Source organism: Rhineura floridana, chromosome 4 (genome assembly GCF_030035675.1).
Source record: "Rhineura floridana isolate rRhiFlo1 chromosome 4, rRhiFlo1.hap2, whole genome shotgun sequence".
Classification (NCBI taxonomy): Eukaryota; Metazoa; Chordata; class Lepidosauria; order Squamata; family Rhineuridae; genus Rhineura; species Rhineura floridana.
Genome location: NC_084483.1, coordinates 105,824,130 through 105,845,417, shown reverse-complemented (window position 1 = coordinate 105,845,417; position 21,288 = coordinate 105,824,130). Strand labels below are relative to the sequence as shown.

Sequence of the window (21,288 nt, the reverse complement as noted above, 5' to 3'; positions counted from 1 at the left end):
CCACTTGCCCTCACAAGAGACCAGGATCCAGAGTTGCATGGGGTAGAACTCCTCAAACTGGACACTTTGGCAGGTGGAAACAGGGAGTCAATTTCCTCTCCTCTCCTTGTGCTCCTGAAAATCTGCTCTGGAGGGTTAGGGATCCCTCTGGAACAGCACGACAGGTGGTGCAGGGGGCTGCAGGGGAAAGGGAAAACCAGCGACAATCACCTCCCCCACTTTGCTTGCACCAGTGAGAGCATCTAGTCAAGCAGCAGGAGCCTCCCTTGGATCAGACTCACTTCTGTGACTAGAACAGCAGGTCTGGATACAACTGAAAATGTTGCTGAACTGAAGATGTTGCTGTATTTTCAGCAGCACAAAGCCATGTTGCCAAGTACAATTTATGTCAGTCTCTAGCCTCAGTGCCTTTCCACCCAGGAATAAGATCAACTACCCAAGAGAAAAAGCCCAATCAAATAACCATTAGAGATTTCATCCTGGGGCAGGAGAGAGTTCCAATAAGCTACTTGCTCCAACTTGCACTAACTTGTCCCCCCAAAAAATGCCAGTCCCCAGAATTGGGGAGATTCTGTGGAACACCCTATACATTTTTGTCAATGTTTATTTATTTTTAAAATTATTATTTATTAAATATTAACTGCCCCACCTTTTCATCCTTGTGGAATCCTAGACAGCTAGCTTATTATAAGATTAAATACAAGAATCTCAACAAAATAATAAAATTAAGTAACATTATAACAATCAGCAGAAAAATAAAGCAGAAATCAGTGAATAATCAAACTATACAAAAAGCTGTATCAGATAACTAGTTTTAAATAAAAAAAAAACTTGGAAGGTGCTTGGATCCAGAGAAGCACCACAAGGAGGTCAGTGGGAGGAGATTTTTACCACCACCCCTGCAAAGCCTCTCCTGAAGGCAGGTAGGCCCTCCAAAAAACGAATGGGCTAGTACACAAGGCCAAAGATCAGATGGAGGCACCTTCCGTTAATGGTAAGATAACCTTCTATTCATGGCAGTTGTTAGGAGGTAGCCAGGTCCCAGAACTCTTGCCTTTCCCTCTTTTTTAAACTTTTTTTTAAAGAGCTTTCAGGGCTGCTGGGAAAACTGCAAAGTGCAGTGCTTGTGGGATCCTAGCCATGCACCATCTTCATGCTATTCACCAGAGATCTCTACATATAAATTAGCATATGCAAAATTAATGCAGATTCCCCCCATAGTCCTGTGCCCCACGTACCTAGCAACATCCCTACTCCAAATAGTCCCTTGTGCTGGCATTTCTCTGGATCCAAGCCATGGAATACAAGCCCTCACTTGTTAGTATATCTTGCCATTTTTTGCTCCATCCCCAGGTTCTATTTTTAAAAAATCTCTTTTGATAGAGGGGGTGTTCACATACACAGAAACACTAAGGTACCATGTTAAATACAGATCTTGCCATTTCACATGTTATAGCTGAAGAGGTTCTCTTTAAATGGCTAAGCATGATAACATTCACTAATAGGCAAAAAACCCTTGTGGTTTAAGAACATAACTATAGCCAACATATATTTAAAAAGCAGGGAAATTGGGCAGCTATAGTGAATGCACCAGGGGAGCAGGAGACCTGACCTCCTCTCTGAGATATTGTACTGCCCTACAAATTTGTAAAAATGCAAACACAATTTGGGTTGGTCTTTCACACTCCAGTACACTTCCTGTGTAGCTTGGAAGAATTTGGTAACATGTGTCTCTGTAACATGTACATTTATTCCACTGTTTTTCCACTTTAAACAGTCATGGTTTTCCCCAGTTCCCTGGGGAAAGGAACTGATTGTTAAACCACTAGGGCAGCCTTTCCCAACTAGTGGGCCACCAGATGTTGTTGGACCACAACTCCCATCAACCTCAGCCAGCATTGCCAATGGTCAGGAAAGATGGGAATTATGGTCCAACAACATCTGGTGGCCCACTAGTTGGGAAACGCTGCACTAGGGGAATTGTAGTTCTGTAAAGAGAATAGGGATCTCCTCACAACTCTCAGCACACTTCACAAATTACCCAGGGAAAATAATTGCAGAATAAATTGCACAGCATACATTAGGCAGAGAAGTGTTCAGCAATATGCAATAGTGGGATATATTCATGTATGTGCATAGGCTCAACTTGGCCACAGATCCTTGGCATGAGAGCAGGGGGCTTACATGTCCTTATGTTTATTTGTGAAATGCTGGAGGGTATGGGAAAGGAATCTGCATTCACTTATAGCATAAGAGTACAAGGGAAGAAGCCTCCTGTCCTTCCCCCTACAGTCATATTGTGGTCAGGTTACGCACACAGGCACTAGAGAGAGCCAGCCTAGATTAGATGACATAATATAGGACATCTGTTTACTCAATACTTAACTGTAATTAATTGGCATCAGGAAACAGCAACAGCCTTGCAGTTTTGACACAGCATCTGTGGGGGAAAAGCTTCTACACAGCGTTCCCTCAGATACTATTTATCTAATATTTGTCTACCTAAGGACTGCTGAAACAAAATTAATTTCTCTTAGATGATCCAAGAGCAGTATTACCAGTTAAGCAACACTAGACAAGGGGTAGCCCTTTTTCTATGGCAGTATACTGGTGGAGAGCCAGTGTGGTCTAGTGGTTAAGGTGCTGGACTACGACCTGGGAGACCAGGGTTCGAATCTTCACACAGCCATGAAACTCACTGGGTGACCTTAGGCCAGTCACTGCCTCTCAGCATCAGAGGAAGGCAATGATAAAACCACCTCTGAATACCATTTACCATGAAAACCCTATTCATAGGGTCGCCATAAGTCAGGATCGACTTGAAGGCAGTCCATTTCATACTGGTGGAATGCTCCCTTCCTGGGACAACCTGGACTCACCTGATTCTGATGATCAGGAATAGCAGGAGGCAAAGGACAGGGAACCTAAGCTGTAAGAGAGCACAGAAGGAGAGCCAAGCAACAGCAACAGTGGGGATGTATGTATGAGGGATCTAGTGGAGCCTTAGTTTTTTTCCCCCTAAAAACTTTTGTACTTCTGCAAACCTTAAGGTTTTCCAACCCTGCTGATGATGTGTGGTGCCATTTTGGTTACATAATGATCTACACTTGGATGAATTTGTTAGTAGTAAAAGGATGAATGATAGCTGTTGAAAAATATATGTAGACATGCCAAATGACAACACACAAGAGCCCTGTTTTTTGTTTTTGGTTTTATTTCAGAGCAGACGTTTCAACACAAATGTATTTTGACATATAAATCTGCTTGCCTTTCAACATTGGCAATTGGCCTTACATGCAATAGTGGTGATTTATAACATTCTGTTAATTCAGAGCCATTCAAATTCTTCATCCTGACTGAAGATCCCTTCAGAAACTCTAGGGACTATGACCTGCCAAGGATATTATTATATTTCTGAGTCTTATAAACAAGAGCAGATCTCAGTTCCACTTTACAAGTTGCTTACTGGACTAAGTTGTACTTACAGATTTCATCATCTCTTTCCATCAGAAGAATCTGTCAAGGAAAGGCTACTGAGGCTATAAGGGAAGAACTATACAATGAGATGGTAGGTTGGCACAGACAGGAAAAGGAGAACACATAGAAAGAGTAGACTGTATGGTAGATTGAGGAGGAGGAGGAGAAGAGGAGGAGGAGGAGGAAAAGATGACAAAATTCTGACAAAGGTGAGTAACAACAAGTAAGGAAACAAAGAAAACCATGTGTAGAAAAAAAGTGGGCACCTTCAGACTGAAAGAGAAAAGTAAATGGAGATCTGGAACAGGGAAGCTTATTTCACAAACTAGAGGATGGGGTAACTGAGATCTACAATGAGAAATTGGCAGTAGGGAAATAGTGACCCCAGAAAAAGAAGAGGCCTCTACCTAAAGAAGAAGCCTGGCTAAGAATACGGCCATGTGATAGGAGAGTAAGTTATGATAAATATAAGCAACAGACTCAGCATTTGACAAACCTGTTGCTATGGTTACCTATTCTAGCAACCAAATTTCAGACAACCAGAACATACTTAGAAGCACAATTCATGCTGCATACACAGGGGACCACTGCGTATACTCACTTACATGCACAAAACAATTTTAAAATAAACAGTATTTTAAAGAAAGCTTGATATTTGCATCATGTCATTATGCAACAGGGAACTAAAATGTCCTTAATATTTGATTATAAGATTATCATCTTTTTTAATTAAAGGCAAGAGCTTTACATGTGTGGGTGAGTGCGGATACGAGGGATGAGGCTGTATAGGAGAGGAAGACAAGCAGGTCAGACCAAAAGACTTTGTTTCCCAAGGAAAACCAAATGGCACTTCCAGGCCACAGCAATAAGGGGATAATGGATTGCATTATATAGGCAGGGGTTGTTATTTTTAAAATGTACAAAACTTTAATACTGCTCAAAACTTCAGCTCCTGGAGGAGGGATACCCAATCTCAGAAAAATTAACATCTTGGATTTTGGTTTTTTAGCTCCCTATCTGCCTGCAGCAAGCCAGCAAGGTGTTGTACTGTATGTGGCTCCACCAAGGAATTGCTCTCGATCCCGCTGTAGGATTGCTATGCTGTTTATTTAGAAGTTCATTTACATCCTACACCTTCCACTTTAAATAGGGCCCTCAGAGCAGCTAACATGTAAAAAAATCAAATGAACTTTTTTTTTAAAAAAACAAGTCAACATCAGCAATACCAGAAGAAAAACCATAAAACATTAAAATAATATTTTATAAATAAATAAACAGCACCAGGGCCCAGAAACAGTATCAGAAAAAGCACTCCCAAACCAGGCCATTCTGAGGTGCTGCTAAACTGAACAAAGTGAGGAAGAGTGCCACATCTTTCCAGGACAATCAGATCTGTGACTCCAACACCATCTCCAAGACGACCTTCATCAGCTTAAGCAGCAATAGTTGGGCAGCAGGCTGGGTGGTGCGCTAACAGAATCCCAAACCTGCCTTTGAAATCCACCATCACATACACTTAGACAACTGCTGTATAGGGCACCTGCTCAGGGAGGCGAATCCCAATAGACCACAGCTATGTCACTCTTCTATCACCCTGGCCTTGGCAAATGCTACACAAAAGAAACCTGGTGGTCATAGCTGGGAAATATTAATCCCCCCTTTCCCACAGTGTCTTTCAACCTGGTCTCAATGATACACACCAGGTTGTTGTACTCATCTAGAACCAAATATACAATAGCAGAAGTCTTTCCATATACCAAGATGGCATTTAAAAACAGCACCTGAAGACAAGGGAAGACAGAATGCCTTCTGTTGGAGAGATGACCAAGTTGCCTACCTCTCCTTCTCCCAGAAATGACCTTTCTTTCAAAGAGAAATCATCTGGGGATGATGAGGCATAGAAAAGTCTGGTTGGCCATGATAGGAAATGAGCCTGTATGATTCTGAAGAAGCAAGCGAGAGCTAAAATGAGCATGGGATGGAAAAAAAATGTGCTACTGGGACTGGTTAGTAGGCTTGAATTTTTAAGGGCTCTATAGCTACTAGATTCATCCTAGGAGGCTATGTCCCAAAGCATGAACACAGCCATGTGAATTAAAGATTTTAGGTTGCAATCCAATACATGTCAACTCAGAAGTAAGCTCCATTGAGTTCAACAGGACTTTCTCCCAGGTAAGTGTGTATTGGATTGCAGCCTTAGTCAGTTAATTGCTTTCGGTTTTAACCAGCTAACTAATTAGCCAATTAACAAAATTAGAATCTCATAATTGTTATATGACTTAACACAGGTTGGAGGACAATAGTTATTGTAACTAAAGAACATAAAACTATTGAACCAAAGAACATACCCAATTCTTCCAAGCTACACAGGAAGTGGATTGGACTGTGAAAGACCAACCCAAATTGTGTTTGCTTTTTGACAAATTTGTAGGGCAGTCCAATATCTCAGAGAGGAGGTCAGGTCTCCTGCTCCCCTGGTGCATTCATTATAGCTGCCCAATTCCCTGCTTTTTAAAGTTGGATAGAAACATCTGTGGGCTATAGGTACATTCTTAAACCGCAAGGTTTTTTGCCTATTAGTGAATTTCTGCTTTTTAATCCAGGAGGTAAGAAATGGGATCCTGTCCAAGTTTGCTGAGAATGGATTGATCATTTGCATGTTTATTGAGTTTAGTGGGATTTACACCCCTGCAATCATGCTTAGGATAGGTGAAAGATTGGGTGGGTGGGCACTGGGTGGAGGAGGGGGAAGGGAAAGGGAAGAGGGGGGAGGAGTTTGGGTGGGTGGGCAGGCATTGGGCAGAGGGGAAGCCCCTTTCCTTTCCCAAAGGAAAACATTGTGAACAGTATCATTGCTTTTCAGGGTTTCCTCCACCTTTTTATTCTACAGCAGGCACATGTAGCCTCCCACCCAAATTTAAACCAAAGTTGTTCCTGGCCACATTCACACCAGACTGTTATTGTCATGGCTTCTCCCAAAGAATCCTGTGAAGTGTAGTTAGTGAAGGGTGCTGAGAGTTGCTAGGAGATGCACTGTTTCCCTCAAAGAGCTTCAGTCAGAGTGGCTGACTGTTAAACCACTCTGGCCACTGGAGCTCTGTCAGTGGAATAGGAGTCTCCTCTCAGCACCTTTCATAAACCACACTTCCCAGGATTCTGTGAGAGAAGCCATGAGTGTCTCACGTGAAATCAGTCTGGTGTGGGTGTGGCCCCCTGATTAGCCAAGCCCAGGAGCTGTGAGGCTTTTGGAACACTGACAGTTGGTTCTTACTGAGCATGCCTGACATTATCATTGAGTTCAAGCCAAAGTTTCTTAAATTAATTAAAAATCAGCCAGATATTTTTTTAATTTTTAAACTGCAGAAGATGAAGGTCAGAGTATGGGGCAAGGTCAATATTAGCATTACAGGTATTCTGTGAACATGGCTGATATTTAATGAATTTCAACAGATTATGGGAAATCTGAGAGAAAAAAGTCCAAAAGGGATCTGGGTTTTTTTCTCTCTCTCTTTTTAGACTTTGAACTCTCTATTCTCTCTGATTGTTTTGTGTATCCCCATGAAAATTTACAGGGTTGTTAAGCAAGCGTTTCTGAGTTCAGGACTATAAATTTTGTAAGGTTTTGTTTTGAAATGAGCTTACGGGAAGCATCAGAATGGCATGGGGGTATTTTCAATTTAACATTGCAGAATGTGAAAAATCCATGCTGGCTATAGTATACAGCCACTCTTGTGGCTGTATAATTATTGTGTTGAACACAACATGGGGCACAGCTGTGCTGTATCACAGAGCACAACTTGGACTAAAAGCCAGTTTTATAACTGGCACTAATGAGTTACTTGTACCACTGTTCTTGTCATATTTGTAAGAAACTGCATGAACTGTTTTGAGAGAACCATTTACTGACATATTGCATGTAATGTATATGCACCCAATGAAGCAAAAAACAAAAACAGATTGATGAGACCACATTCATACTCAGGAATAATTAACTATAGGACAGACCTAGAAAAGAATATTTTCACCTACAACTCCTAGCTCAAGCCACTCCAATGTTATAGGCAAGCGTTATCACTCAAAATGAAAGAGTTAACTTAAAGGGACAACTGGGAAATTTCCAACTCTGGAAAGAAAAATAAGCTGGAAACCTTTCAGGATTAGGAGCATTTACATACTTTTGAGCATGTGAAAGAAAAAATGAAGAAAATGCCATTATCAATAAATTAGATCCTTTCTGAATAAAATAAGAAAAGAGATTCGGAAAAAGATGACAGACTTTGTGATATTGTTAGAAAAGAAAAAGGTTTTCTAAAACGTATCAAATTATTCAGGAAAAAATAAAAAGTATATGATGTGATAAAATAGAACAAGGAGATGCAAAATAAGTATAGGTTTCTTATTCAGAAAGAGTTCAAATTTTTCAATAACAACAAATTACAGTGAGAACTGCATTTAAAAGGCAGTGCTATGGTACTCGACCGCATGAAAAAATAAAATGATAAATGAAATAAAGGAAGGCAAATGTTGGATATGCCATGAGGACAAAGGGGGATTTTATTTCACATGTGGTGGAAGTGTAGGAAGGCTAAAGCAAACTGGCAAATGGTAACTACAATTATTAAGGAAATGTTCCAGGTTCAGATAAGTGCAGAGCTATTATTATGTCTTCTAAACTATATATAAGGAAATGCAAATATCAGAATGTATCACATATATTGTCTTTATTAATTCTGGCAAGGATACCATGCACTAACAAACCAACGCTACATAAAGGAAGCTGGTTTAATTTAAACTGGCTCAATTTACGCCAATTTAAAGTACATCGGATCCTATTTCCATTCAGGAGCCCTTGGGAGGGGAAAATGCTAGCTCAGCAGACGTTTTCCCTGGCTTAATTTACGCCAGGGCTGGAGGTCACATGACCAAGCTGAAAGGATGTAGAATATGGCATAAGTCCCCCTCCCCTTGGTCCCATCCCCACCCCACCCCGGAATGCCCATTTTTTGGACTTATGCTAGCTTAATTAATACTGTCATCGGCTAAGCCGGCTGAGTCCTAATTGATCTGGGAGGGGTGTGATTTTGCTGGCTGAGCTGTGGTTGAGCCAGGATGAAGGTCTTATGATGGCATAGCCTAGCTGAGCCATCAGAAATCTGCCATATCCTAATTCCCCTCAACCTGGCGCAAATATCTATAGGATGGTGCCCTAAATCATGGAAGCAGAGCTGAGTTCTGAGAAAGCAAGAACTGATTAGAAAGACAGCTCTGGTGCATGTTACGAATGATATTTTGGTGGCTAAAGCTCAACGTCAGACCTCTGTATTGATTTTATTGGATTTGTCCACAGCATTCAATACCCTTGACCATCACATATTGTTGCTGTGGCTGGCATCTTTGGGAATTTGGGGCAATAGGCAATGCTTCACCTTGGTTTGGTTCTTTTTTATCTAATTGCTCTTTTGGGGGGTTCAATTTCAAAGGCTTTTTCACTGATAGCGGGTGTTCTGCAAGAATCGGTTTTGGGTCCTCTGCTGTTCTCTCTCTGTACCCTCCCTTTTGGTTTTCTGATTTTGGACCTGAGATTTCAGTATCACATTTATGCAGATGACACTCAGATTTTTCCGAAGTTTTAAATTTACTGACACCAGTGTGTGGACATCCGTGTCAGACTGCCTCTTAGATGTTTCCTTGTGGATGACTGCACATCATTTGAAACTGAACATGGAAAAAACTGAGATTCTTGTGTTTCAACCTGATTGTCCTCCTGTTCTTCTTTCCTGTCCTTTACTGTGTCTCCAGGGCTGTATGGTGGTCCCAGCTGCCAGGAACCTCGGAGTTTTGCTGGATGATCATTTGTGTTTACGCCCCTTTACTGTTGCAACAGTGCAGGCATGCAATTTTCACCTTTTGAATATCTGTAGGTAGGGTTGCCATATTCCAGTTCCACAAATCCGGGCAGGCTAATTTGCATATTATGCATATTATGCAAATTATTTGCATATTATCTGCATATTATGCAAATTATTTGCATATTAATATTTGGATTGTCCAGTTGTTTTGTTTTTGCACCTAGGAATTACCACCAAAAACTGGGAAAGATGTGAGAAATCTTTTCGTTAAAAAGCAACATTTTCAGCCTTAAATGCCTAGACTCTAGTTTCCAACACTATGGAATATTTATTGATTAAGAGGATTTATATCCTGCCCTTCTGCTGTTAAAAACAGAGCTCAGCACAGCTTACAAATATAATAAAAACAATAAAAATGCACAAACAATATAAAAACATAATAAAAACACAAAATAGCAACAAACATAAAGTAAGTCAGGGCAGCAGTACGGTTAACCATTACATATACGATATATTTCAGAGATGTGGTGGGTGGAGAAAAACAAGAAGCCAGAATGTTAGGAAAAGGAGTCTTTCACACCACATGCTCAGTTCTAAATACTGTTGCAGCAAGTTTTACAAGTTCCTCCAGTATTCCACTGGTGCAGGCACTCAGACATTCAAAGTATCTGTATGTTTCTTAGGTTATATAAAAGCAGAGCTTTGCTTAACTCACAATTTCTTCTCCCTTTGATCAACCACATCTACACAGGTTCCACCTCCATACTCAAAATGAAACTGGGCCTGGAAGTGTGCAACAACCCCACACATACCTTGCTAATTAGATTACCAATGCCAGGATGTCTGTCTTATCGACTACTCTCCTGCTCCCCCCCCACCGGGCATCATGAAAGACCCAGTCCTGGGCTCAGAAAGAAAATAAATATCTGGTCCTCTTCAAAGTATTGATAAGCCTCTTGTTTTAATTAAAATAATAATTATAAATTCTTGCTCTTATCACTACTGGGAGTTAATTATCTTGCATATGCTGCTGTTGCTTCTATGGCTGTAACAGAGTGAGGTTAAAGATAAGTGAAACGTAAATAGGAAAAAAAACCCACAAAAGGCAGTAACACTTTCCTAAATGTAATACCATACCAACCACAACAAGATTCCTATGAGTAAGGCAGAAAACTAAGCATCTCACAACCAGTCAGGATTCCTAACCAAAAACCAAAAATATGATAAATGAAGAAATATTTATATAAGCATGACTATCAAATATATTTATTATTTACACAAACTGTAAAGATATTTATAGTGCAATCCTAGGTTTATTTATTCAGAAGCAAGTCCCAGTGTATTCAGTGGGGCTTACTCAAACAGGGACAGAAATGCAACCTCAAGTGATAAGCAACTTCATTTACACAACCCAAAATTCCGAATCATAAGACTCCATACACGCACATGCACACACTGCAGATGTATAAATACATACAGCCCATATAACAGTTTATTGTCAAACCAGTTGGTCATTGCAGAAAAATCAGTATTAGTTTTAAAGAAATCAGTATTAGTTTCCTACAGAATAAAAACTGTAATACCTAAGTAAGCCCTGCCTACTTGCTTTAAAATAGGACTGGAGGGGGAGAGACAGAAAGAGTTAGAACACAAACACAATTCTTTTTTACATTCACTCCAAAGTCCCATTGATTTTCAGCAAATTCATAACCATGTCCACTCAAAAGTAAGTCCTATTGAATTCAATGGGATTTACTCTGGGCATATGGGATTAGCATTGCTTTTACAAAAGCAAGTATTGGGAAGGTTTTCAAAATACTGCCCAGGATCTGACTCCTGCACACAAGAGGGAAAAAAACTGAAATGTATATACTTACCCAATTTATGATATTTTCAGATAAACAGGGGGGAACCACCATTTTCTGGCATTGCAATGAGGTTTTCTGGACACTGCCTCAGGTCAATGAAACAAACACAACCCTGGCTTCACTGATTGGCTGCAATCCTGAACAGTCAGGGTTAAAGCTACGAAGTGCTATACAGTACTGTTTAAAGAAAGATTTAACAGTCGGGGGTGGCTGATGTTTTTATGTATATCTCGAGAACCGGACCACCTAGAAACTTAATTTTTTTTTTAAATTAAAGCTGAGAATCCGGGCCACCTAAAGGGCTAAACAGGCGCCGGGTGGCATGCAAAGAATCTGGGTAAAACCTGGCTAACCAGGCAATATGGCAACCCTATCTGTAGGATCCATAGGTTACTGACTATCGAGACTGTGCATTTGCTTGTTCAGGATCTGGTTACCTCATGTCTGGATTATTGTGTTTGGTGGGTTTGCCCTCTTCCTCTCTCTGTCCTTTGGTCTTCATCCAGAACAGATCTGTTCAGGTCATTCTGGTCCATCGCAGCCACTTCCATACCACCGTTTCTCACAGGGTCCTTCATTGGCTGCCCATTAGGGCTAGGACCAGGTATAAACCTCTGGTCCTTGCCTTTAGGGCCCTGAATCCCAATCTTCCTTATTATCTGGAATCCCAGCTAGAGTGGTATGTTCCAGCCAGGGATACAAGATCTGCAGGCCACGGATTACTGATCATTCTGCCGATGCAAACTGCCCTGTCAAGGTTGTGAAACTTTCAGGATTTGGTTCCTTGTCCATGGAATGGCCTTCCTGTGGTGCTTCGGCTAGAGGAAGATTTTACCTATTTCCAGACAGGTTTAAAACCTTCCTTTTTGATTTGCTGGAGTAGACAAATGGGCTAATTGATTGTGGTTGAGAGGATTTGGGGTGGAGACTTTGTAGGAGAATTCATGATTTGTAGGTTTGCAGGAGAATAAATGGTTTGATTTTGGCAATGATTTGGGTGCCTTTTACAAAGACAGTTTATATGAGGAGTTATGTTATTTTATGTATTTTTAGTTTAATTGTATATGTTTGGTGTGCCGCCCTTTGGTGAAAAGAGCATCATAAATAAACATTATTATTATTATTGTTAGTAGTAGTAGTAGTATTAAATGACCATTAAGAAAATGAATAAATAGAATCCAATAATCTTACAAAAAAGAACTAAGTGAAACAGATTTAAGGTCAGACTGTTTGCTGCTATAAAGGAAATGAATTTAGACATATTTATACATTTTTACTATGAAATTTATATTCATATTGAGATTTTAGAGATCAATCATATATTAATGAAAAATAGATTGATATTTAACACACACACACATATATAAACATATAATGAAATACAACTGAAGTTAATGGTTTTGTTTTAAGATATCATAGGAATATTGAAAGGTTTGTATAATCAGATACATTGCATTTTATGATAGTATTACTAATCAGGGCTGGTTCCAATGGGCAGCCAGGTTGGGCACTGGCCCGAGGGCCCCACAGCTACAGAAGCCGCGCTGCGGATAGCAAGATAAGAGCTTCCGAGCCACCCGCCACCGCTACCACCGTCGCCGCCCACCACCATCCCCCCTCTTCACCTACCTTTCTTTGCTGTCCTTTGCGGCTGCGCGCACTGCGCGTGCAGGGTTGCCATCAATCAAGATGGCGGCTGAGGTTTCCATAAGGGACTGAAGCCTCTGCCGCCATCTTGATTGATGGCAGCAATGCGCGAGCTGCGTGCCATCAACCAAGATGGTGGCAGAGGCTTCAGTCCCTTACGGAAACCTCGGCCGCCATCTTGATTGATGGCAACCCTGTGCGTGCAGTGCGCGCAGCCGCAAAGGACAGCAGAGAAAGGTAGGTGAAGCGGGGGGATGGCAGTGGGGGATGGTGGTGGGTGGTGGCGGCGGCGGCAGCAGCGGGTGGCTCAGATCAGAAGCTCTTGTCTTGCGATCCACGGCGCAGCTCATGCCACGGATCACGGAAGGGGAGTGGAGGGGCCCGGGGCAGGCTGATGCCCAAGGGCCCTGGCATTCCTGGAGCCAGCCCTGTTACTAATACTTATATTACCATTTAGAGTTTATATGGCACTGTCATATTTAAATAAATTAAATACTTCCATCTCACAGGCCTTGGGTACTGAGCCCAACATCACTTCCTAATATGAAATAGCTACTCACCAGCAGCCACAGGCCACCTAACACAACACAAGGACCACCAGACTCAGGAATAAACCCTGATGCCAATTCTGTTCCTATATCCACTCTGGCAACTCATTCCACCCAATTGTCTTCCATATTGATATATATTTGATTGCCTGCAAGCAATGCCCTTCTGTTTCCTACTTTGGACGAACAGATCAGCTTCTACACAAAAGTAAAAAAGGACACAAATCTGACATCAGAAATGGCAACATGCAGAAACCAGTGGCAGGACAATTCTTTTTCACCAGGATATTCCACTGCTGACCTGAAAATTGTGATTCTTCTGCAAAAGAATTTAAAAGAGAAAATCCAACACAAACCTGCCGAATTAGAGTCAAACTACTTCATAAATTCTATTAATTTAGGCTTCAACAGAGATAACACTTTCCTGTCCAACTATTGTTAATTAATTTAGCCATTTTGTGTGTGTGTGTGTTATGTGCCTTCATGTTGATTATGACTTGTGGCAACCCTATGAATCAGCGACCTCCAATAGCATCTGTTGATCATTGTGTTATTTCTAATGGTTGTAATTATGAATGGGCATTGTTGACTTAATGCTTTTCATAAAGTTGTCACAGACTGTGCTTTTTTATTTTTAGCATTTAATCTTACTGTTTTCAATTCCCTCACCCCCATACATTTGTATTAGGGATGAAAAGATCTATTAATTTCGATTCTGTCATTTTCCCAATCTTAAATGCAGTTCTCCACATTTCTCCAGCAATTTGTGATTTTTAAAAAAAAAAATCCTCATGAAAAATTTTCAATATTTTAGTATACATTTCTCCAAATAAACACCTTTTTGGATAGAGTTTTGACTAATATACTCATTTTTGCAAGCAGTTTTTGTATGTTATTTTCACTAATATATTCATTTTTATGCATACTTTCACCTACTAGATGCATTGTTGGGTTGGAGAACTGCATCACAAAATTTGAATAAGTGCAAATTTTGAACGATGGCTGTGTTTTGGTTCTCAAATTGTTTCAGAAAGTGTGAATTTGATAGATTCAGTTTTAAATGCGAACTGAATCAAATTTCTCCCCAATGTATACATGATATACCTAGCAACTGAGGATAACGATGCAACTGATGCAGTGGACTCAAGTCCACAAAAGCATAGGTCATAATAAATCAATTACACTCTAAGGTGCCTCTTCATTGTTTTTGCTGCTAAAGACTAAAGGATCTACACTAACTGGGTAGATGTGTAGGTACAATGGCAGATTCCCTGGACATCTGCAGCCCTGCCAGCTTGGTCAGGGCAAAAGTGGGGGCCCAGGTTTCCCCTGCCTTTTTTGCTGCACTAGCTCTTTGACTGTCCCTCTGATGAAAATAGAGTGGCTTTAGATCCATCACCAACCCTTCTCCATTCTCCTAATGCCCCATTTCAGGGTCTTACACTGGCTATGGCTGGTGGGATTCCCCATCAACTTGACAACAGCCCACTCCTGCAGCAGGTGTAGTGGGGCTTCTGCCACTGCGGTGCTGCCCCTGCCCCACTGCCAGTAAGGTCTGGTGGAGATAAACCTCTGCTTAAGCATAGCCCTTGCTAGCAGCATGAATCAAGTGTTAGGTTTGCTCTTTCTCATGGCTACCTCTCTGGAAGTTGCATGTAGTGTAGAATATTTGGAAAGCCTGAAAACACTAAAAAAATTATATACTGAAGCTTTCACAGGGGTTTCCTCTTCAGTGGAAGCTGGTCCAGTGGGGCCAATGGAGCACTGCCCTATCAACATCATTCTGCCGTCAGCCAGCCTCTACCTCCCTACCTTCTTACTTACAACCAGTCCAGAGGGTGACAGCACTGGCTGTCAGCTTCCTCCTCCTTAGTCTCACTTTTGTCTGTGTAGAACTCAGCAAGGAAGAATATATTGGCCTCCCAGCCTTCCATTCTACCAGTCTCAGGCATCACTGTTCCTCCTTATATCAAGTGAACAAGAGGCCTAATTTACTTCTCAACACAGCAGACCACTGCGGTGAAGCTACTTTGGATGTAGAGCAGTTTGTTTTTAAACAGAATTAACATTGATGTAATTAAGAGCCTGTACTCCTTAGGCTGCCTGGCTAAAATCCAATTCTAAAAGTCAAATAAATAAAAATAAATAAATAGATGCAAAAATAAATAAGTATATGCATTTCCAGTTATGCAGTGTCTTATAACACTCTGCATTTAGGTTTCATAGCCAGCAGTCAGAAATCACTCTGTCAACAACTTTCTACAAGTGAACTGAGGACTCATTATAATCAATTAGTGCTCATATGCATTCACTATTCATACCAGTTGCACCACTGCCAACTACACATCCAGAAGAATTATGGCTACCTACCAACCTCATTAAAATGCAGACACTCTTTGGGGGGAAAAACTCATTAAAACAGTGCATATTTCTCCACATACCAAAATCAAGATTAAAGAGAATGGATGTCACTTACCTAGCATGCGAACACATTTGGCACTCTGCTCTGGGCTATCAAATGAGATTTCTCCACACCTCTGAAGAAAAAAAAGGGAGAGGAACATGTTCAATGCAAAAACCCTATTGCAGATACGTATTTAATCCACGTTAGCTTTACATCCTTGATAGCTTCTGTTTTCTGCATGGCTATTCTTTCATCCAACATTAGGAATAAGGGTCATTTTAGAAGCCAAAGTTCTATGTAAGCAAGAAAAGATGGCTTGCTAATTAATTAATTAATTTATATCCCGCCCTTCCTCCCAGTAGGAGACCAGAGCGGCAAACAAAAGTACTAAAAACACATTAAAACTTAAAAAAAAGACTTTATATTAAAACAAAACATCTTTAAAAAACATTTTTTAAAAAGCTTTGAAACACCTTTAAAAAAAACTTTAAAAACATATTAAAAAGCAATTCCAGCACAGATGCAGACTGGGATAAGGTCTCAACTTAAAAGGCTTGTTGAAAGAGGAAGGTCTTCAGTAGGTACCAAAAAGATAACAGAGATGGTGCCTGTCTAATATTTAAGGGAATTCTAAAGGCTTGCTCATCTCCTTCTCTTGTCTTGAGTTCAAGGCTAAGTAACCCTTGCACTTTGGGATAGGGGAGGGGGGTACCTTAGCAAATGAATCTGGGTTGATGTTTTATTTCTTTTGCATTACTGAGTTAACAGTAGTTTTCAGTTGAGTTGTTGTTTTATATATTTTGCTCGAGCACGAATTTCATCACGTTTTGCTGAACTTATCACAAGAATTCATAGGAGTTTATTTATTTAATATCCCACCTTTCCTCCTAGAAGGAGCCCAGGGCAGCAAAGACAAACACTAAAAGCACTTTAAAACTTCTTAAAAACAAAAGATTTTAAAACATCTTAAAAACAACAGATGCAGACTGGGATAAGGTTTCTACTTGAAAGACTTGTTGGAAGAGGAAGGTCTTCAGTAGGCACAGAAAAGATAACAGAGATGGTGACTGTCTAGTATTTAAGGGGAGCGAATTCCAAAGGGTAGTTGCTACAACACTAAAGATCCACTTTTTCTGTTGTGCAGAACAGACCTCCTGGATGCCTGTATTGGATTTTAATCTTGGAGCGTAAGAAGAACCTTGAAGTCTGAAGTGCAAGATAGCTACTTTATTGACCAGGCAAGGTCAAGGTGGCAAGGCTACTGGTATTTATACCAGGCCTGGTCAACGCATAGTTTTCCTACTGCCCACCAATTGTACATTCCTATTTCTCTCCTGATGTTGTACATTTCTATTTCCCTTCCATCCCTGAAGAGTGCTTCTGGACATTCATTATTTCAGTGGAACACAGGTCCATATCACACTCCACAAAACTGGCTTTGATTAGCTGTCTGCCATGTTTTTAAAAAGTTACATTTTCTTTAATTTAATTTCAGGATCTATTATTTTAAATTTTGTAATTCAGATTACAGTTTGAATTGAAAATTTAAAAACAAGTACAGCCAAAAAGTGACTTAACTGAGTGGCGATAGCATTCTTATTTAAAAACAATTGGGGAGTTCCAAGATGGTTAAATTGAGTTTCTATATTTTTTACTCAGCTGAATGGGAGATTTCCTTTGGATTTTCATGAAAAATGGATTCATACCTCAAATATGTTTTAGGAGCCATGGCTCTACACCGGTGAGCTCATTCAATATTTTCCAGGAATGCAATACATTTTACTCTGGTTTACCACAAGAGGAAATGGACTATACAGTAGAACACTGTTTGGTTAAGAAAATAATGTTTTCCTTTCTTCATTTCACAGTACTTAATAGGCTTTTTCATCCCTACTGATTTTTTTTTTATTTAAAAGAAGAGAAAATTTCCTGGTTTAAAAGATACATATTGAAGTTACCAGTCCCAGAGGAGAAAGATAGCTGTACATTTTTCTGGAAAACTGGGGGACAGGGGGAGAGGAGGGGGGGGTCTGTTCCTGAGCAAACAAATACTTATTTAATTCTCATTTAATTTTTCTCTTACATTTAAGACCTTACATTCTTCTCCCACAAAGTATACCTTCCTCAGATTCCTTATTATCACATAAGAATAAGGTCTGAAGAGCTGTGGCTCCTTTTAGTCCTTCTTTGGCCCAGTGCCATTTCTCCTTTTACCTCAATGCACATGTAGCACCCTGAGTGCATGAAGGGCAGCATAGGGCAGCACAAGCAACCCCCCACCCTATCAATTTATTAATTGCACAGCATTCAGAACTAATTCATATATCACATGCAGTGGCACAGCAGCTCTGTGATATCGCTGCTCCCAAGTGGCTATTGGGAGGTGTTCACAAATCTGATCATTCCACTTGCCATGGGAAGCATCCCTTCCCCTCTTTGTGAACGTGCCATGCTCCAGCCCTTCTCTGAACCTTGGAATGCCTTCAAGATATAGTACAATTGCAGGAACGATTCCCCACCCAGTTGGGACTTGGTGTCATGCTATGTTTTGGAGGTACTCTGAGTGCCTCAGAAGCACAACATGTATGAGTTCATTCTTCTCTTGAGGGTGACAGTGGAGAGAGTATGGAGTGGCATCACCCTGTGTTTTGGAAACACTCAAAGTACCTCTGAGGCATCAGAGACAAGACCCCATCCTACATCTGTTGGAGGAAGAGCAGGAACCTGGGGGCCACAAGTTTTAAATGATCACCAAGTTCAGCCAAAAACGGTATAATCCTTGTTGCCAGTAACCTTTGAAGCAGTCAAGTGATGGAGTCACTTGCACAGTTCCTTTCTGCATGAGGTAGATCACTGAAGGAGTGGGAACTACCCAGATTGCTGGCCAATTATACAGCCACGAGAGTGGCTATATACTATAGCCAGCGTGGATTTTTCACATTCCACAATGTTAAATTGAAAATACCCCCATGCCATTCTGAGGCTTCCCATAAGCTCATTTCAAAACAAAACTTACAAAACATACAGTACTAAACTCAGAAACACTTGCTTAACAACCCTCTCAATTTTCATGGTGATACACAAAACAGTCAGAGAGAATAGAGAGTTCAAAGTGTAAAAAGAGAGAAAAAACCTCAGAGCCCTTTTGGACTTTTTTCTCTGAGAGTTCTCATAATCTGTTGAAATTCATTAAAAATCAGCCATGTTCACAGAGTACCTGTAATCCTAATATTGACCTTGCCCCATACTCTGACCTTCATCTTCTGCAGTTTAAAAGTTAAAAAAATGCCTGGCAGATTTTTAATTAATTTAAGAAATTTTGGCTGGAAGCCAATGATAAGGGTGGGCATGCTCAATAAGAACCAACTGTCAGTGTTCTAAAAGCCTCACTGCTGCTGGGCTTGGCTAATCAGGGGGCCACACCCACACCAGACTTTGATTTCACGTGAGACAGTCATGGCTTCCCTCAGAGAATCCTGGGAAGTGTAGTTTGTGAAGGGTGCTGAGAGGAGACTCCTATTCCATTGACAGAGCTTCAGTAGCCAGACTGGTTTAACAGTCAGCCGCTCTGAGTGAAGTCTGTGAGGGGAACAGGGCGTCTCCTAGCAACTCTCAGCACCCTTCACTAACTACACTTCCCAGGATTCTTTTAGAGAAGCCATGACTGTCCAAAGTGAACTAAAGGCCTGGTGTGGATGTGGCCAGGGACAGCTTTGGTTTAAATTTGGGTGGGAGGCTACTTGTGCCTGCTGTAGAATAAAAAGGTGGGAGAAATGCTGAAAAGCAATGATACTGTTCACAATGTTTTCCTTTTGCTCTCTGCTCTCTTTTTGGTGCCTTTTGAACTTTTACTCTTTTAGCAAGCCTTTTAAGTTGAGACCTATCCCAGTCTGCGTCTGTGTTAGAATTGCTTTTAATATGTTTTCTTTAATAATGTTTTTAACCCTTTAAAAAAATATATGTTTTAAAAACTTTAAAAAAAACATTTTTAACGTTGTTTTGTTTTAATGTATTTTAAGGTCTTTTTATGATGTTTCAAAGTGTTTTTATTGTTTCTGTTTGCTGTCCTGGGCTCCTGCTGGAAGGAAGGGCAGGATATAAATCAAATAATAAATAAATAAATAAATAAAGGAAAGGCCTTCCCTTCTGCCAAGGACCCACCCACCCAATCTCCTCCCCCTCCCCTCCCTGCCCCTCTCCCAGGTCAGTGTTGGTCTACAACCTGGAAGACCAGGGTTCGAATCCACACACAGCCATGAAGCTCAGTGGGCGACCTTGGGCCAGTCACTGCCTCTCAGCCTCAGAGAAAGGCAATGGTAAAACCACCTCTGAATACCGTTTACCATGAAAAGCCTATTCCTAAGGTCGCCATAAGTTGGGATCGACTTGAAGGCAGTCCATTTCCATTTATTATTATTATCATTATTGTTGTTGTTGTTGTTGTTTTATATATAATGTTTAGGAGCCCAGGGTGGCAAACAAAGGAGAAAACACTAAAAACATCGAAAAAACAAAACATTTTAAAAATAAAACATCTTAAAAATATACCCTATCCATAGAGTCAGCATAAGTCAGGATTGACTTGAAGGCAGTCCATTTCCATTTTCAAACATGATTGCACAGAAATAAGTCCCACTGAATTCAAAAAGTATGCAAACAATCAAACCCACCCTCCTTTCTCCTCCCTCCTATTCCCTCCCTCTTGCCTCTTCCCTCCCCCTTCCCTTTCAATCCCTTCCATCCCCTTCCCCCTCCTCCCCCTCCCCTTCCTCCTCCCCATGGTCAGTTTTACTTATGTTAAGCATGATTGCATGGAAGTAAATACCATTAAACTCTATAAGCCTGCAAATGATCAAAGCTGCCCTCCCTCCCCCTTCCTTTGCCCCCTCCAATACGGTCCTTCCCCCCACCCTCCTCCTCCCCATGATCAGTTTTTCTTATCCTAACCATGATTGCATAGGAGTAAATCCCATTGAACTCAATAAGCATGCAAATGATCAGACCTGCTTTTTTCCCTCCTTTCCCTCTCCTCTACCTCCCTCCTCCCCTCCCCTCTTCCTTCTTCCTCCTCCCCTGCCCACTCCAGCCCTCCCTCCCTCCCCCCCGGTCAGTTTTACCTATCCTAAGCATGATTGCACGGGAGTAAATCGCACTGAATTCAATAAACATGCAAATCAAACCTGTCCTTCTCCCCTCCCCGTCCTGCCTGCTCCCCTCCCAGTCCTCCCCTCTGTGTTTCCTTCCCTCATTCCCTCCCCCATGGTCAGTTTCACCTATCCTAAGCATGATTGCAGGGGTGTAAATCCTACTAAACTCAATAAGCATGCAAATGATCAATCCATTCTCAGCAAACTTGCACAGGATCCCATTTCTTACCTCCTGGATTAAAAAGCAGAAATTCACTAATAGGCAAAAAACCTTGCGGTTTAAGAACGTACCTATAGCCAACAGATATTTCTATCCAACTTTAAAAAGCAGGGAAATTGGGCAGCTAT

The 21,288-nt window shown here is 40.9% G+C and overlaps 1 protein-coding gene across 5 annotated transcripts in view; it reads right to left on the bottom strand.

Moving 5' to 3' along the window:
• The window catches only part of PDE7B (phosphodiesterase 7B), a 309,082-nt gene that overhangs the window by 159,741 nt on the left and 128,053 nt on the right, over window positions 1–21,288 (bottom strand). For all 5 annotated transcript variants that reach the window (XM_061623935.1, XM_061623931.1, XM_061623932.1 and 2 more), the window contains one exon: window positions 15,866–15,926. In XM_061623935.1, coding sequence (XP_061479919.1) covers window positions 15,866–15,872 — 7 coding nt within the window. In that variant the 5' untranslated portion in view covers window positions 15,873–15,926. The remainder of the gene's footprint in view (window positions 1–15,865; window positions 15,927–21,288) is intronic.